At 38.9% G+C, this 18,817-nt stretch overlaps 1 protein-coding gene across 1 annotated transcript in view; it reads right to left on the bottom strand.

The window, feature by feature from the left end:
- Nucleotides 1-16,209, bottom strand: part of KLHDC1 (kelch domain containing 1) — a 30,677-nt gene extending 14,468 nt beyond the window's left edge. The window contains exons 1-7 of the mRNA XM_034062692.1: nt 15,919-16,209; nt 11,946-12,016; nt 9,589-9,706; nt 8,530-8,648; nt 6,700-6,778; nt 5,757-5,840; nt 3,148-3,231 (exon numbers count right to left, since the gene is read on the bottom strand). Of these exons, the coding sequence (XP_033918583.1) occupies nt 3,148-3,231; nt 5,757-5,840; nt 6,700-6,778; nt 8,530-8,648; nt 9,589-9,706; nt 11,946-12,016; nt 15,919-16,020 (657 nt within the window). The 5' untranslated portion in view covers nt 16,021-16,209. The remainder of the gene's footprint in view (nt 1-3,147; nt 3,232-5,756; nt 5,841-6,699; nt 6,779-8,529; nt 8,649-9,588; nt 9,707-11,945; nt 12,017-15,918) is intronic.
- Between the last annotated feature and the right edge of the window lie 2,608 nt (nt 16,210-18,817).

Here is an 18,817-nt window from a genome sequence, read left to right as displayed (position 1 = left end):
TAAATTTGCTGCTCCCCTATAAAATTAATATAGCTTTCCAAAATTTCACTCTTCTCTGACATTGTTCCCAAGTGGTTTCACTGAAATTTAGCAAATGGTTATTAAGGAGCTGATGCTACCTGAAGAAAATAAAAACCTTTACAGATCAAAACTTTCTTGCATTTCTGAATCCTATAGTTAATAGAGTTAAATAGAAGCCAGAGGGCATGTCCTCTTGGGGCATATTCTAATCATGCAACAGCACAGTGGAGAAATGACAAGCAAGCTCCAGTTTACTAATAATTTCACTTGCAGAGGCTGCATGAGAACCCTAGGTTGAGTTACAAAGCCATTCAGTTGCAGCAGGCACAGTGCAGCAACCCTAACTAGTTTGTACACAACAATCAACGCTATCCTGTTTCTGGGGTGAAGATCTCTGCACCACACAAAAATAGCCCTTGCTAACAAAAAGCCAGAGGGAGCAAAGCTTTGAAGGCTGAGGAAGTGTTCAGAAATAAATGGTAGGCAATAAGATCCTGAGCTGCATGTGTACTTATTCACACCTAGGGTTCCTTCCCTCTCACAACTGCAGGCTTGCTAAATGAGCAGCAGGTTTTGGTTCAGCTGTGTTAAGCAAGAGTTCATTTATACAGCAGACAGGAAAGAGCAAGTCCATAGCAGAGGCACAGGGCTCATTTAGTCTGGCTAACCCTGACACATAAAGATTCAAGTAAGTCTAGATAGTTTCTCAATCTCTCCTAATATCCCATTATTTCCTTAATTATTTGCAAATCAAGTTTGTCTAAATCTACAGTTCTGGAATCTACTGTGTGCAGTTCTCTCGCAGTCAGAGGTGGGATTTTAACAATTTTAGAGATTGCTAGCCTGTATGAAAGGCCACATAACACATAATGAATAATGATAAAAATAAACAGAATCAATGTTGGTTACCTTCTTTTCTGATTGCTCTGAAAAGGTAGTTAGGTAAAAATTTTCCTGCAGCTGTGGGAAGCAATTGAGACTGAAAAACTGGCTGGATGTTGCATGGCCATTCTGAATATGCCTCAACCTGTATGTCTCGTTTCTGTCTGAGCAAGCATGAGTAAGCCTTTTTGTAATACAACTGTAGTCTTTCCCTAGGAAGAACACTGAATTCAAGTACAGCTTTTATAGCATAAAGAACAGGGGATAGGGAACAAAGTGCAATTTTACACTGTTTTATTTGCAAGTACTTAAGAATGCAGGGATTAGGTTATGGCAGCTCTAAGTCCATTGTAGGGCATTTTCAACCAACAGTTAATTCCTTCTCCTTCAGGTAACAAAATTGTAGAAACAGGACTGAGGGCTTTCAAAAACTTCTTCACTGTTACTTTTCATAATAGTAGAGATAAAAAGCATCAAGTCTCACCCTTGAGCTGAATATGATTAAAGGCTCTAAATTAGCTGTAAGTAGAGCTAAAAAATTAAAAAAAAGACTACAGAGGAGTACACATTACCTTAGTTTTTTTTACTTGCCTTACATAATGTTTCTCACATTTCCAATTAAACTTCAGCTCATAGACTCCTTTAAAAATACTATTTTCTCTGTGCTTTTGCACAGAGCTGCTACGCTTTCCAACCTACAAAGAAACTATCCTTGCAAAAAATGTACAAATGATAGGGGAGCCTGCATTAGTTCAGACTACCTACCACCATCCCTATTTTCAGACATAAGACAGGAATAAATTTTTTTGTAATGGATTGTTGTCTCAGGCTTAAATTCTTATACTAATGCTTCAGCAAAGAAGAACTCAAGAGAAAAGTCTACTAGAAAAGTACTAGAAAAATTAAGTGTGTTGCTGAGAGCTTTTAGCATCCTTGCTTACCAGTGGTGGCTTCAAGTTTGTTTAGTACAGACCTTTTTTTATTATACTAAAAAGAGTTGGGAAAAGTTATTATTATAGAGGAAGAATCTAGCTTCGATTTAAATATGTACTGACTGCATCATATACAGACAGCTCTTGCACTGCTTTAAGGGACAAGAGACTTAAGGTACTCCCACAGCGTATTAAATGGTAGTCTTGGATTAACTATCAAGACAGCAAATACAACCCTTACTCTTGCTGTAAAGACCTTATATTGGATTCACAGAATAAAGCTGTTAACAGCAATCTCTATGGTATGCTGCACACATTCTGTATCAATGGCACAGAGCATGCTAAAGGTAAAGACTGAGACTGAAAAGTTGACATTCAGAAAGCCGAGAAGAAGCTTAAAAGGCTTGGAAAGACCTATGCTTGCTGTGCTATCAGGTAACATGCTGCAGCATCCTGTACCAGCTTGAATATACAGAGACTAATAGCTCTGTATCCAGACATCATAATCACATGCTGCTCTTCCAAACATCTGTATTTCAGTTGCTTATGTGCAAAAAATGGCAAAAGTTTAAATTATAAAGCCAACTGAAACCTGTTATTTTTCAAATCCTACCTTTCAACACAAAATCGTGCAATTGTAAGGATAAAATACTGTATCCCAACAGCTATTCTGGACTTTGCTTTCCCAGAAAGTAAAAGCAAAGTATGATATATATATATATATATATATATATATATAATTTACTGTTCTTACACATTTCCTCTTTCTTTAGCTGGGGGGGGAAGAGGAAAAACTAAAATCCCAGTCGTACTTACTGCTTGCTAGCATTTCATTATGTGAAATGGGAAAAAAAAAGCCAGAGGGTTTGATGTATAAATCTGCTACACTGTAGCAAGCCCAGAATGCCAGTGTCTCATCATTTATTTAAACCTGCTCTATCAGCAGGCTTGCTTTGCTCCACTCTCAAAGAACTGACTCCTACAGAGGTGACACACGTCAACCCCTTTTGTTGTTTTATAAACACTGGCATTTACCATAGAGTCATCTGTTTTTTCACTTTCTGGGGACAATGTACATCATTAACACTACAGACAGAAAGACACTCTTCTTTTTGTAAACTAGAGGGGGATGAAAAGACACATCCTGGATTCAACACCCCTAACGAATGGGTTAGGCCAAATACATTTTGGATTTTTTTTGCTACTACAAACTAATTTGCCATTGAAAAAACCAACCAACCAAACCCAACAAAAAACAGCCTGCCAAGAAAATAGTATTACTGCTAATGTAATGTTTTAATTAAACACTAACCAGCACTCGTCCTCCGAAGATGTAACCTTTATTTCCCAGCACAGCACATGTATGAGCTGCTCGAGGCTGAGGTGGATCTCCACCCTAAAAGAACCAAAATAAGATCCTTTAGAACATCATCAAAGTGACAGCCAAGGATAGTGTTAAGTCAATAATAACACAGAGACTGCAAATGTAAGGCCAACATGCATCAACACACTGACAGAACTGCAGGCTTAACATTAAGTCATTTGTAGTCATGTCCAAGACTCCACAGACACTAGAAGAGATGCATAATTGCCAAGCTTTAACTGAGTTACCTCAGTTGCTAATGTTTAATATGTTCCCTCTCGGTCTGATTTATCATTGCTTAAGTGGAATTCAGTTAATTTATCTTTAATTCCTAAGCATAAGTTACAGTTAATGCATCAGTTACTGTTGATATCTCCTGTGCAGTTTTATTTCTCCAAAGGGCAAATCATTAGGAACTGGTACTAAAATCTTCAGAAATCAGAGCTTAAATTTGATGCTACATCCAGTATCCACATGCCAAAAAGCCTTCCCTGTATAAATCAGAAATAAAGACAGCAAAATTGGCTTTAAGTTTTCAATGTTATTTCTTTTTTTGCATTTAGTTTTATAGGAATTTTAGAATATCCTATAAAGTCCATAAAACAGTGCCAGACACTCATTATACCTCTCCCGAGTTCTTACATAAACTGACCAAAATTTTATGAACTCTTATTGTATACTATCATATTAATACCAATAAATAAGAACGTGTGCATTACTATTTTAATGGGAAAGTGAGTCTCCATGGTCTTTTGGAAGATTATTAAAAATAATGTATTTGCTGGAGAATATCTGATCTGTTTCTTCTAACAGTGCAGCATGAGAAAAATTTGTTCAAAAGACTTTTCAATGTTAACTCCTGAAGGGAATACAACAACTCCTTATGTACAATGCTCAAAATAACGAGCATACTAAACATGTATCTTTATGCCAAAAGGAAAAACTGAAGGTCTAACTAGCAATACAGCAAATTTACTATCTCTCACCCCTTGCCTTCTGTAAGCCTGTGAAAACAGAACAGTGAGACTTTCAAGACCACTATTGTTTTTTCAGCCCAAAATACTATCCTTCACACTGATCTTGCAGCTTTATGAAAAGGGGGAAGCAGCAGAATGGAAGAAATCCCCTGTCAGACTTTAATCTCTCATGTGGTCAACTGTCTGTTATCTGTGATAGCTTATCCATGTTGCAGATTCATTATACACAGATACAGGCATCCAAATAGCTTTATATGAAAACAGTTCAGACAGATGGGGTTTGTTAACCTCAGTTTGGCACTGTTAAAACCATTCGTTTCTACCACAAGCCCCCAAGTAGACCTTTGCTTCATTCCAGACGCCTTGGCTAGATGTGAGGCAGGATGAATACAGAGCCTATAAAGATACCCAAACTTGGTATAATCATAATCCATTTCTGCAGAACATGAGCTTGCTTTGTGAGGAGCTACACCATCTCCACACCTTGTTCCTCAGCCCCACTCCAGTATTCCCACTAAATGTTTTCCTGAAGTATTCCAGTTCCTTTTCTTTCCAATAATGGACTGCTGACAGTAATTTTATATTCCCAACAGTTGTCTTAAAGCTCAAATACAAAGCTTTATCGCAAAATTATCCCCTAGATACAGAATATGTATCAACCTCTAATGTGTCCAGATTTCTAATATGTTTTCTGAAGCTTACAACTAGATTTTTGCATTAGAACCACTTCATAGAAAAAAACACATCTAATAACACTCTGTGGGGAAAAAAGAAATTCATATTAGTTCTGAATTTTTCACCTTGCACAGGCAATAAGTGTCCCTCTGTTTCATGTTATAAGCCTGAGCAACATTAAGCATATTCAAATTACTTTTCATAAAATCATAGAATAGTTAGGGTTAGAAAGGACCTTAAGATCATCAGGTTCCAACCCCCCTGACATAGGCAGGGACACCTCACACTAGACCATATCACCCAAGGCTCTGTGCAACCTGGCTTTGAACACTGCCAGGGACAGAGCATTCACAACTTCCCTGGGCAACCCATTCCAGGGCCTCACACCCTTACAGTAAAGAACTTATTCCTTATATCCAATCTAAACTTCCCCTGTTTAAGTTTTAACCCATTACCCCTTGTCCTATCACTACAGTCCCTAATGAACAGTCCCTCACCAGCATCCCTGTAGGTCCCCTTCAAATACTGGAAGGCTGCTATGAGGTCTCCACGCAGCCTTCTCTTCTCCAGGCTGAACAGCCCCAACTTTCTCAGCCTATCTTCATATGGGAGGTGCTCCAGTCTCTTGATCATCCTCGTGGCCCTCCTCTGGCCTTGTTCCAACAGTTCCATGTCTTTTTTTATGTTGAGGACACCAGAACAATACTCCAAGTGAGGTCTCATGAGAGCAGAGTAGAGGGGCAGGATCACCTCCTTCGACTTGCTAGTCCCACTCCTTACGATACAGCCCAGGATAGGGTTGGCTTTCTGGGCTGCTTTTCCCCAACATCAACTTCTAGAGCATCGTAACTACTGAAAATGCAGTAAAATCACAACTGTGTCAAAAGACCAGACAAACACACTCACTCTAATTGCTGGTTGAGACCAAGTTTGCGTGGTTGTATCAAAAACATGAACATCATTGTGCCATCCCCAGAATATCTGTCCTTCCTAAAAAAAAAAAAATGTTGAAAAATTAAAAATAAGTGTATTTTATTTTAAAATCTTTGTGCTTATTGGATACAGACCCAGTAGTGATCCATCAAACAGAAATTGCATAATTTTATTAAAAGAAACATGTTAATATTTTTCATAATGATGCAGCAGCTCAAGCCTAGTTAAAGGACAACAGTGTTCAGGAATTTTAGGGCTGATGACAAATGGGCTTTTGACACCAACATAATGCACTGCAGGAGACAAATTCTACCTTCTAATGTTGTGTGTAGCATACTAAGAAATAAATAATTGTACAAAGTAATACATTCCTCTAAGTCAGTATTTAACATTTGATGTAAGGATCCATACTCCCCTGAATGCATATCTTATTCTTATCAATTCCTGCCACTAAATATTGTATTCAGTCTCCTTTCTATAAACTGTAAGAAATCTTTTTAAGAAACTAGCTAATTCAGACATCTCAAAGTACTGGCATTTACTCTAGATAACAAATTAAAAGAACTGAAAGCATTCGTCAGTTAGACTTGTGAACCTGTACATTCCCTACTGTTACTTCAAGGAAATTAATTCTAATATTTTCTGGAAGTTCTGTATTTAAAATATATCTTCAGAATTAAAATACTGCCTTTGATTCTGCTTTGAGAGAATTTTGTTTCATTGAACTCAAAGCTTAGCACTGGCTACTTGGAATACACCGAACAGCCACCACCCCCAACATGGCACAGCCAAAATTTCAAATCTGAAGTAGAAGCTTCTTAATTTGCATTTCTGATACAAATAAAAAAAAATCAGTCAGATTTTCATACTTACAATCAGAAAGCACAAAGCACTCTGAATTGTGCAACTTTCTTACCCAAAAAGCATCATGGACATCAAAACAATCACTCAGTTCATTATGCTTCCTACAGCCATAGCCACCAAAATATATTAGCCTAAAAGAACAACAATAAAAATACATTCAGTTGGCTGCTTTGTAAATAACATTCAAATGAATAAACTGTAATAATTTATTTCAAAATTTTATTACTTACTGTACTGCATATTAATAATATAAACAACTTAAAATATTTCATATTGCACCTAATTACATTGCAATCCTTACTGAGATGAAGATAATGGCTACACTCCTCAACAAGCCTGACAGAAATCCACATAAGCTACAAAGGAGACTTAAGATACCCAAGAGTCCCTATTCTCTATTCCTTCATTGACAAAATTACAGTCACATTTTCAGTCACACATCTCCAACTGACACATAATACACAAGACTGTGAAATGCCTAAGCTTTTGCTAGAATTCCTGCCCTTTTTTGTTGAAATTCCTGTGCTCCTGCTGCCTTTGTCAGCCTTCTGTATACATTTTTTCACAACAAATGTTCCCAAGGTTCTGCCCACAGACTGCCTATGACCCACAAAGTCTTTCTATAACTTATAAAGAGATTTTTTCAACTAAGCACTACTGAACATATTGCAAGTACTGTTACACACCTCCCAGCCTAATATTCCACCCATGAAATGGCCATCCATAAGTAATGGTTCCTAAAGTTTTAACTTCAACATTTGAGGATATTTGGTATAGTTGCTAGTGATCTTGGGAGAAGGCAATTTAGGAAATGCTGGGGTGGTGAAGGTCATTCCAGACTGACATTCCTGGGGAAACAGAGTTACTGAAAGCATTGTGTAATACACCAAGACATCCTGATCTACAAACTCACATCTTGTGAAATTTTAATGTATACTTCTGCAAAGGTGCATAGATTGTCCCCAATATTGTTGTTAAATGAAAAGGTTACACTCTGCCACCTAAACCAGGCGATTTTCTCAGTATGCAGATTACATGATACTCTGAATAGATTAATTACATTTTGAATAATCTCATATTAACAGCTAGGAAGTTGTTCTAACATATATAATTTCATACATCTTGCAGTTAAATTTGAATTACACACCCAAGACAGAGTACTGAGAGGCATTGCACATTTTATGCAAAACCTCTTTAGATGTGGATTCCAGAAACAGATAAATAATTTACATTTTTATAGTGTTCACTGTATATCATACTTGTGTTTACAATAGCTTTTATAATAAATCACTGACATGTCACTTGTAACCACATATGCCAGATATCCAGACACTTACTAAACACAATCTGAATATTTATTTTCAGCTAAGTATTTTTCCTCAATACACTCCGTAACTTTTACAACACAAATATCTAAGCTGACTTGGTTCTTATAAAATAATCACTGAAATGGCTTTGCAGCTGTCAGCATCTGTAGGCTATTAAAACCTTTGAAAATGTACTAAATATATTATTGCAGGTAATAATATAATGCTTACATAATCGAAAAAAAACACAACATCCTCTTTATAATGACTTTTTAACATGCTAAAATTAAACCCAGAAGCAATAGATGCATACTGGTTTTTACTGGAAGTCTCAAAGCATCACACAAACTTTTACTAAATTTCCTAACCCTCTTCTAAAGTGGGTTTATACTTACCATTAATTCAGCTCACATGTGAGAGAACTCTGGTAGAAAGTTGTTAGGAGAGTTACATAAAATCCCATAACAAGTCAAGCTAAGAATTAAAAGTTTCATGAATCCCAAACCTGTGTGCTCTTCACTTTATAGTACTTCCTCTCTGCAATTAACACATATTAAATATTCTTAATGTGTTACCTGTCCTTATACACCCAGCAGGAAAGCTTGTCACGTGGTGTAGGAGGTTGACCTTTAAAATTTGTAATTTTTTTCCACCTATAGGTTCCATTTTTTGTTCGCAAATTAACATAATAAAGCTTAAAAGAAAAAAATTACAATATTTTCAGTATAAATGGTGTTGAAGAATCCAGCAAAAATCACCAACAAAAAGAACAACCCAATACCCCCAGAATACACTCATTCCTTTGAAAACAAAAACCAAAACAAAAGAAACTGACAGTGAAGTTTACAGTATGCAGCAACATACAGGAAGAGTCCAATACATCACAAGAATAAAGTGTCAAAATCAGCAGCAAGTTTCCTTGCTTTCACTCAGCCAGTAATATCCTGCTCCTTCCAGAATCAGCGGAAGCCTTGCAAAATACTTCTGCAAGACAAACAGCTCCCAGTTCAATTCTACTGGCAGAACTGTTAGTTCCACCTAACCTAACCAGGTAACTGTGCAAAAATCAACAAGCCTGTGAACCAGGTACTGAACTGAGATCTGGTTACAGGCTCCATTTTAGTTATTTTCTAGTCAAGACTGAACTCTGACTTTATTTACACTAAATGAGAACACAGCTCATTTCATCTATTTTGTTACACCAGTCTTCAGTTACAAGGAAAACTGATAGCTCTATTTTAACTTTATTACCTGAATAGATAAGAAAGGTAATCACTATCAAACAGCAAAAAGAAAAGTGATATTGAGATCAATTTGGACTGCCAACATATTAAAAATAAATAAATAAATAAATTGGGAAAGCACTAGCAGTTTTCAGAAATAAATATATAATGTTTCACATAATGGGTCTTACTCTGAAGCTATGATTCAGTGAAAAATATAAGAGTTGAACCTTAATACAAAAACTAAAGGATTTTAGTCAGTTTAAAAGTATCCTTTATCTACAAAAATAAAGCTTTTTCCTTAAATTTCTCCTCAATTCAAATGTAAAGCACACCAGACAAAACACCAGTGAAGTCAGCATCATTATTCTTTCAAATGCAGTACGAAATGGAAAGAAAATAATACAATACCCGATTACTGTATCCTTTATCATCAAATCCACCAAATATGTACAGCTTCCCATTAATGCTTGCCCCACAGCTTCCTGACATGGAAGTGGGTAACTCTCCTTCCATTAGGTGCATTGTCCTGCAATTTAGCACATACATTAAGCCTTACAGTGCTGCTTTCACATCTGTTACAGTTAACAAACCTAAACCAGGTGTATTAATGATTTTTAGACTTAAAGCTAAAAGCCTGTGGCATAACTAGCACTAGAAACTATAGCAAATACATGAAGTCAGCCTCCTGTGGGTTAGGAAGACTTCCACGGGAATACTCTGCATACATTTATGAAGCATCTCAATTTTTCTGAAGCTGAAGCCCATCTTAAAAAGAGCATTCATAGAGCTGAAACATGAATTTTTCAAAACCTGGAAATACTATTAACTCAAAAAATTCCTGAAATGATAACATGGTATTGCTGTTATTTTACAAGTGGAAAACTGAGGCAGAAGTAGAAATAAAGGTCAGAAATACTCCTTAATTTTCATGCCCTGCTTGTAAACCTTCATTTTCCACTGCACTGTAAAATCTTCAATAATGCCAGTTTTAGTAATAAGTTCTCTGCTCTGCAGTAGCAACAGCAGTTCCTAACCTTTTCCTTGCTAGTTTCAAGTTACAAACCAGTAACTTCCTGGAACTCTAATTCCTTGTCCTAACTTCTGCACCATGGCTTTTGGTTGAAGCTTCCTTTCCCTGCCATTCCCATGCATTTTTCTCAGCTCTCCACCTGATATGACCCTGTGCCCTCCACCCGGGTCCTTGACCCAGTCTCCCTCCTCAGTCACTGTCTTCCATCTTCAAAGCCTGATTCCGCTTTTCCTTCTCTCTGCCAGCTCTGTTATCATCACATCTGTTGACTCAGTCAAATCCATTCATTCCCTCCTTCTGTGCCTAAATCAGATGCCTCCATTATCTATTACTGGTAGCTGAACAGAAGGATTCCTACAGCTTTGAGTTCTGATGCTTGATCTCACCCCAAACTAAAAGAACTGGAAGCAACTATCAAAAGGAAAAGCTTCATATGCTCTAAATCATCAACTGGGAATAAGGCACATGTCCCTACTGAAAACAGCGATCACTAGCGGCTGCTCAGGGCACTGCTCCCAATACCTTTGTTCTGGCACCAGCACTGCCACAAGCTGGCCGTCCTTGCCCTTCTCTGCTCTCTCATTCCTGATTCTTCCCATGTCATAGTGTGCACTCACCTGTATGTGTACAACTGTTTGCGCTGCAAACAGAACGAGATCAAGAACATACCCCGGTTAAAAATAACCCTGGAATAACAGAAGTTAAATTTAACTCAGATCACTTTCCTGATCCAATTTCCTGTGTGACCACATGAAGAGGTGTAGCAGTACCATGGGGTCCAAGGACACCACGGGTGAAAACCAAGAGAATATGAGGATGCTTTTGCCAACCCTTTCACCAAAAGAAACAGGCAGCAAACTGCAGTCTCAGTGAGGGTACAATCTTAAAAATGAAGAAGACTTGCTAGAACTTCACCGCTAACCATGTGCAAACGGTTGTTTTCAAAATCAATGACTTCATCACACAGATGTGGAACTTCCTACCTACTGCGAGACACCCTCCTGATCTAGCTGTCCTCCCTGCTTTCCTCCAAATTGTTGCTTTGAATATCGGTATGCAAGAAATACATAAACAGTGGGAGACAAGAAATACAGCTGGCAGAAAACACATTTAAGCCCAGATGGATACTACTTTGCCAAACTGAATGCAATTACTGTAATAGAAAACACTGGAAAACTTTACAAAGAGGTATTGTTCTCTCTCCCCACATATGATATGTAAACATAAAATAAATAAAAAGTAAACATAAAATGAAATGTGAGGATAAATGGCTCATGACGTGCAAGGTCTGGTTAGTTGTAAGTTATTCATGCAAATACACTTAAAACACAAATAAAAAATATGTAATTGTAAATAGATCGAGAACCCAAATATCCAGTGTTTAAATATCCCTTTTAACATAAAGGTTAATGCATGGAGAACTAAGCCAAAATAAATGCCTGAATAAAGTGCATCTGTTTTAACATCAAAGCCTTAAGCCGACAATTTCAAATGTTCTGTTGAAAAAAAAACCAACCAACTCTGAACAATTATACTTAATAAATTAATGTGTTTTCTAGAGTTAATTTACAAGTATATATGTCTGTTCTTCAGTCTTTACATTAAACATCTTCTGTTTAAGCTCCAGGGAACAGGACAAATAACTCACGTACCTGAAGTCTCTTCATTGCAGCTAATTGTAATCTATGCAAAGATTAACCTTATATTTTAATTAAACGCACAGGATTCAACTCACCATAACCCACTATCTATTTCATAGATCCAGAGCTCATCATTAGGCAAATAAACTTCATTTTCTTCAATTGACTAAAACAGAAAAAAAAAAATGCAAATGTTAAATATATTATGCATTATACACCATACGTTTTAAAATTAAATACCAAATCATGCTACTTAGCAACACAGAATAATCTTAAGGAGATAATCTACCAGAGCATAAGTCATACCCCAGCATTATTGCTCTGATCATTACAATTTTAAACAGGCAGCTCAACAATGCTAATACTTTAATTTCATGCTAGAAGTTCAAAAAAGTTGCTTTTCACTTTTTGAAGCTAATAAAAATACTGCATTAGACATTTTCTGGTGTCACTGAGCATTGCTGATTGTTAATAAACTGCTAATTCACTCAGTTTATGGTGTAAAGATCATAAAAAATGTAAGTTTTGTGTTTCAGAGGTAGTGAAAGAAGCATTTCAAAAAGCAATAGGAATCAAGTAACCAATTTGTATAGATGAGAAACTAGCATAGGTGAACAATTAAGTCACTACAAAACATACAAGTGCTACTAAAAAGTAGCACAACAGTACTACACCATGACCATACATTTTAAAACAAAAAACAAAAAAACAGCCAAGTAAACAAAACAAAAAAAAACCCCTCCCAAAAATCTTGCGTGTCCAAGATACTTCCCTACTCTATTAAAATGCTGTTTCTAAAAGAAGCATTTTTTCAGTCACTGATGTGATCATTCTGAGCAAATTTTTCTGTACTCTTAGCCTTCACACCTCAAAATGCAAGAACATCAAAGCCAAGCATCAAAGTATTAATGCTGTTCTTCACATGAAGGATTTTTTTTTCTTATTCCACAACCCCTCTATCTTTTAGAGAAACTGAGACTTTGCTCTGATTTGAAAATAGGTAAAGAACCCTACAACTAAATAGAATGTTAGAAAAAGAGTATGCGTTTTCAAAATAAGGAACTTAATTCCTCAGGCCTACTCATTAAAGACACAAATTTACAAACTTGAAGTTTTGCCAAGAAAGATGGGCAACAACATAAATCAGACCAAATGTAAAGCTTCTGAAATTAAAACATATAATCTTTTAATTAGGACACAATTCTTGGTATAATGGAAATTATATATAGAGAGAAAAGTGCAACTGAAACGCACTTCCTTCAGTTACTTGCAGCGACTGAAGGAAGGAACTTGAAAGAGCAAAATGACAAATATAAAAGAGTTTAACCTATGCCATTAACATGAAAGAGCAAATTAATTCCTCTGTGGAAAAAGGATATATGAAGACTCCCAAACAGAAGCCATGTAAGAAAGAAAAATAATTTGGGAAGTAATGATGAGAAAGCATAATAAACAGGAGAATGAAACCCAAAAGAATGCAGTGGCAGAACTCAAGCTGAGTAACAATTACACCATTAATTATTGTCTAGCATTAGAAAGAAATGGAGACTGGGAGGCGGTAAGAAGCCAGAGTCAGTAAAGAAATAAAAACAACAAACCAAACCAAAAAAGCCCACAGCAAAATTAAATGAATGTGAGGAAAGTAAGTTGAATACAAAACTGAAATTTAATCATTAACAATTTTGTTACTGATATTGATTATTTCCCTTTAAATGATACTTTATTAATACCATCTCAGATTGAAAGGTGCCAACTAGGTACATACACATGTTTGATACAGTTCATCCTGCTTGGTACCTTTCATAAGGTAGGCTCTGCTGTCACAAGCAGCCTGCAGCTTTTACAAAGTGCAGAGGTCTATGTAATTTTAGACACCTGAGTGGTCTGAGGTCAAGCATTTGCTATAGAACCAGCCCTGAGCAAATACACTGATGCCAAAAATAAGTTAGCTGGGCAGCTGTCCGCCATCAACACGTAAAATTATTTACTTGTGTAAAGTGCGGCTTAAAGAGTAACAATAATTTTCATAATACTCTCCACAAATAAGATGTGAAGCTACTAAAAACATCTGCAAAGTTTATCTACTAAACTTAACACATATTGTTTTGACTGTGACATGAATCCAGGATCCCTTATTGGGAAACCTTTGAAAGCACTGTGCTAGCCAGTTCAACCTCAGTTTCTAAAGACCAAAGCACAGGCAAATACCAACTATTACCAATGATTTAGGCTGCACAGTTATAGAGAACAGCATGGAGTTTAAGGCCAGAAAAGGACACTGAATCTTCCGGTACATCACAATGACACACATTATTTAAATATATTCTTATTCTAAAGGGGGTTAACTTATTGACCCTACAAAACATGTATTCAAATTCTTACATGACTAGCAGTCACAAGAAACACCACCTACCAAAGACCACCAAAGGAAGAAAAGCTGTGAAAACAGTTTATGGGCTCCTGAAGGTTCCTTAATTTTATTACAGTTTGGTATTGGGCAAGCCTGGCCATTCAATAGGCAGAAGAAAGCATGCCAGGGTAACCCAGCCTGCAAACCCCTACTGTCCTGCTTCCCCCATCGCTGAGGGCTTATATTTCCATATTCGGTGTCTGCTTGTATTTTCAGTATTTCAGTAGTCACTGTCAGCACAACCCTTTAAAGGTCAAATGCATAGAATTTAGAAGCAGAGCAACTCAAATTCCATGAGCTGCCCACCTCTCCCCAACCTTTGAAGTCTAACTTTAGTTATATAAATTCGTGAAACCCAAACAAAATACACCAACCACAAAAAACAAAACAAAACAAAACAAAAAAAAAACAACAAACCAAAACCAAATTAAAAAACAACCCACAAAAACAAACCAAAATTCCAGCTTCCGGGAAGCAAACTCTAACGTGCTTCAGGAAATGACAACTAAAACCTGAGAGCCCTAGAAACATCATTCCATTTGCTACGGCACACACTCATAACACATAATGTATTTTCAAATCTAAATCCAGGAGTCCCCAAACAGAATTCTTTGCTTGAGTACAAATGGACAAACTTTGTACATTGGAAAGTTTACCTTAACCCATGAAAAATACAGATAGAAGCATATAGAATATGTTGATAGAAACACATTACACTGACCAAAACCAGTAGTACTAAGCACAGTACTTTCACGTTTTAGGGCTAATGTGCACAGACACTGGGTAAAATGAACTGGCTGTGGTTAATGTAGTATCACTCACAGCTCTCTTTTGGTCCGAATTCATCCAGAGATAAGATTTACAAGATTTTACTCATGACAGAACTAGAACTGATCTTTCAATGGAAAAAAAACCAAACAAAACAATGTGTTTTTAGTCTGCCACAGGCTTATTTTTGAAGTGACAGAACTGCTTTCCGAAGGAGGAAAACACACTGTACGTAACATAAAACTACTAATAAGTAAAAAATGCAGGGGTTCCGGAACAAGAACAGGAATTACACACTGGAAAAAAAGCCGCAAATTATAACCGTCACCCCAGAAAGGAAGGGAGATGAGAGAAGCGTTCCCAGAGTACAAAGGAACCGCACGTTTGTGAGAAATGCGAAACAAACCGGCTCCACCAGCCATTCCCCAATACATGCTCCATGACGGAGGCAGTTGAAAACGGAGGAGACAGCTATAAGGATTTAAAAAAAGGGAACAAGAAAATGGTGGGGTGGAGCACACAGAGAAACCCCCTTCCCTCGCACCCTTCTCAGAGCAGCCACTGACGCCCCCCAGTCGCCATTTAAAACGCCCGCCCCTGCGGGGCGCGCTGCCTCTACAACTAATCAGCGCCCGCGCTGAGGTAAACAGTGTTCCGCTCCCAGCTCGCCGAAGGGTTTCATCGGCTAAAGGGGCGACTCGGGGCAAGGTAACGTGGTGGTGAGGAGTTCTCTCCGCTCCCCTACCGTCCCGGGTCTCCTCCGGCCAGCTTCCCCGCACCGCGACGCACCGTCTCACCGTGCGGCTTCTCGCTTTCCCCCCCGTCCCCCGGCTTCCATCCGCCACTCGTCCTCGCCCCCAGCGCCCTCCGGCCGCCGCCTCCCGCCTTACCACGTATCCCCCCCACACATAGAGAAAGTTCCCGTCCACCACGGCGCAGTGGCCGCTCCGCTCCTCGGCCACGCGGAACTGTTCCACGGAGTCTGCCGCCATCTTAAGAGGAGGAGGAGGAAGAAGAAGCAGCTCCCTTTGGCGTCCACCACCTCCTCGGGGAGAGGCTACGGCTCTCCGCCGGTCGCTCCCCTCAGGCGGACTGGAAGCGAGGAGGGTTCAAAGTGTGGGGCGTCACCCTCCCCTCAGCGCAGGGGTTATGGCGGCCTCCCCTCAGTCCCGCAGCGGCCGCCTGCGGAGCTGCCGGGTGGGGGTTGGAGGCGGGCGCCGTGCCTCCCAGCGGTGCGCGCGGGCCGCGGCCTTCCCTCTGCCCCCTGCTCCCCGCTCCGCTGGCGCTGCGGCCGGGGCACGCCGCAAACGCAGATGTGTGGATGTACTTCACTGGGTTTGCCCTTGCACACCTCCTGGAAGAGGCCCTGGCAGTGTGGGTACAGCCTGCCGCCATCTGCCCAGTGAGGCGTGCAGGAAGACTGCGTGAAGCCTTAATAAACCATACAGGGGACTGTGAACAAAGTATGAGAGGAGGGAATGAGCACCAAGAATACAATCTCTAAACACAAATCCAGTGCAAGAATGGAAAGAAGTGTTGGGTCTCATCATGGAAGGTAGTTCAAGACAGACAGCAAAACACCATCTCTCCAAAGATGAGGCAAGCTATGCTCCTGCCAGAAATAGCAACTATAAAATAGCAGCTGCTGTTAATTTCAGCTGTATAGCAGTTTAAACTGTTCACTCTAGAGTTGATGCTGAGGGCTGTCCTCTAACCTGCAGCCTGGAAGCAGAGTAAGCAGAAAGCTACATGCTGTGGCATGCTGGAATACTCGAGAATACCAAAGGTGCTGTGCAAGACTTATGTACTGGGACCAGTGCTGAGCTAGAGGTAACTGACAGGATAAAGCTAATGTTGAGATCTCCATGAGTTATTTCCCATCAAGTCCCAAGCCACGCATTTTCCATTATTTGAGGGATCTCCACTCCCTGTTATTCCCACCACTATATAGTCTGTCCCCTATAGATGAGCCTGCTCTTGAATAGCAGGCTGGGAAAAGCAAGAGCCACTTACACTGCCATTCCAGCTCTTATACTGTTAGATCAATAACCCAGTGAGTTCCAGCTGAACTGGAACCAGCTGGAATGAATGAAAATCAAAAAAATCAGGTACTGCTCTTCAGAGCAGTAGAGTGTGTGAGAAATGAGCACTTTAGCATCTTGTAAAAGGACACTGAAAAGTAACTGTAAAGATTTTCTTGTGAAAGTGGGACATACATTTCTTATGTTGGATCTAGGAGGGAAGACATTAATTATTCCTGTCAGATGAAGAAATGTAATGATGATGCATTGGGATGATGGTTAAAACACCAGAATAAGCATATGTAAGAGTTAAGAAAAATGTGGGTAACAGGCAAGCTATCTGTAAATCTACAGGTCAGGTAGAACTACAATGTGATGTCTTGGAAAGCAGCTTAGATGTGCAAAGTCAGCAGCCCATGTTTTTGCCAGTGAAGCAGTGTTGGCCATTAAAAAGATATTTTTTGTGCTTTGTGTAACAAAACAATTCTATTGATTCACCTTTGGCATCAGATGTGCTGTCTGATTGTAAACCATGAGGCTGTCTGGCCTGGCTTTCTGCTCTCAAGCCACATGTGCTATGACTGTAGTGCTGTGATGTCCAGCATCAGAGATGGAGAGCTGGGCACAGCTTCCAGAACTCCAGACAGATGGCCCAGTGGAACAGAAGTCTACAGCTCATGCAAGAATACTTTTATATCTCTGGTGGGAGGCTCCAGGCAACCTAGCAGAACCCCAAATACAGCAGGATGCGGTAGGAGTATGCTGTATGTTCCAGGTTTGGTCATATCTTAAAATTAGTTGCTTTTTAGATGAGGTACATTCCTTCTCCAAGTGCACCTTCCTTCTTCAGGTGAGACATGAGTTAAATGTAAAAATCGGATTTTCTTGAAAGAAAAAAGTGGTAATCTTAGCAAATATAAGAACTTATGTAAGATGGGGGTTCCTAATTTGCACTTAGTAGCTGCATGCCTGAGAAGACAAATGGATATTTCCTGCCAAAATTGCTGAGACTTGTCAGATGATAGCTTTTTGTCTAAAGAGGGTAGATAAAACTTTGCCCATGAGCTTGCTCCCAGATGAGGAGTGATTATAAATTATGTAGTCAAGAAAGGACTATAGAAAATAGTCAGACATTTTTTGTATCCATCTTTATATCCCTGCAGTCTTTTGATTGAGGAAGTTTCAGAGTTGTTTTGTGGGTCTTCTGTGAAGCTGTATTTTGAGAGACAAGGCTCAGAGTGTTTGAATTAAATACCTTGCATTTTTTTTTGTCTGAAGAGAAAGGAGCTGCTCCACAACAGAGGAACTGTGTGAGTCACAGACTTATTAAATGTACTCTGTGCCTACTGGAAGGGGTCTCTATTGGATAGTGCTGACACAATGAGTAGTGATAAACTGAAGAACTGAGAGTTCACCCTAAACTTAATTCTTGGTCAACTGAAAAATGTCCTAGGAAGCTTAGCACCTAGGTGGGACAATTACTGTTGGTGTATTAAGAGCCTAAGAATGCACCTTTCTCAGTCACAAAGAGCCCTACAGAGCAGTAGTTAAAGGCAAGGCAGAATTACAAATGGAATTGTACAAGCAAAAAACCAACAAGCTAGCAGGTTGTAACAGCCCCTGTCCAGGGCTTGTGAACCTCATGAGAAAAAAGGAAGAATGGGGGAGAAATATTCCATGCCATCTAACATTGAAGGCATCAACAGGTGAAAACAAAGGCTCAAGCACAGGGATACAAGCAAGACCTATTCACAGCCAGTTGTAATAT

This window comes from Melopsittacus undulatus, chromosome 4, assembly GCF_012275295.1.
Source record: "Melopsittacus undulatus isolate bMelUnd1 chromosome 4, bMelUnd1.mat.Z, whole genome shotgun sequence".
Lineage (NCBI taxonomy): Eukaryota > Metazoa > Chordata > Aves > Psittaciformes > Psittaculidae > Melopsittacus > Melopsittacus undulatus.
The sequence above is the reverse complement of the archived record's forward strand: the minus strand, read 5'-3'. Positions and strand labels throughout refer to the sequence as shown.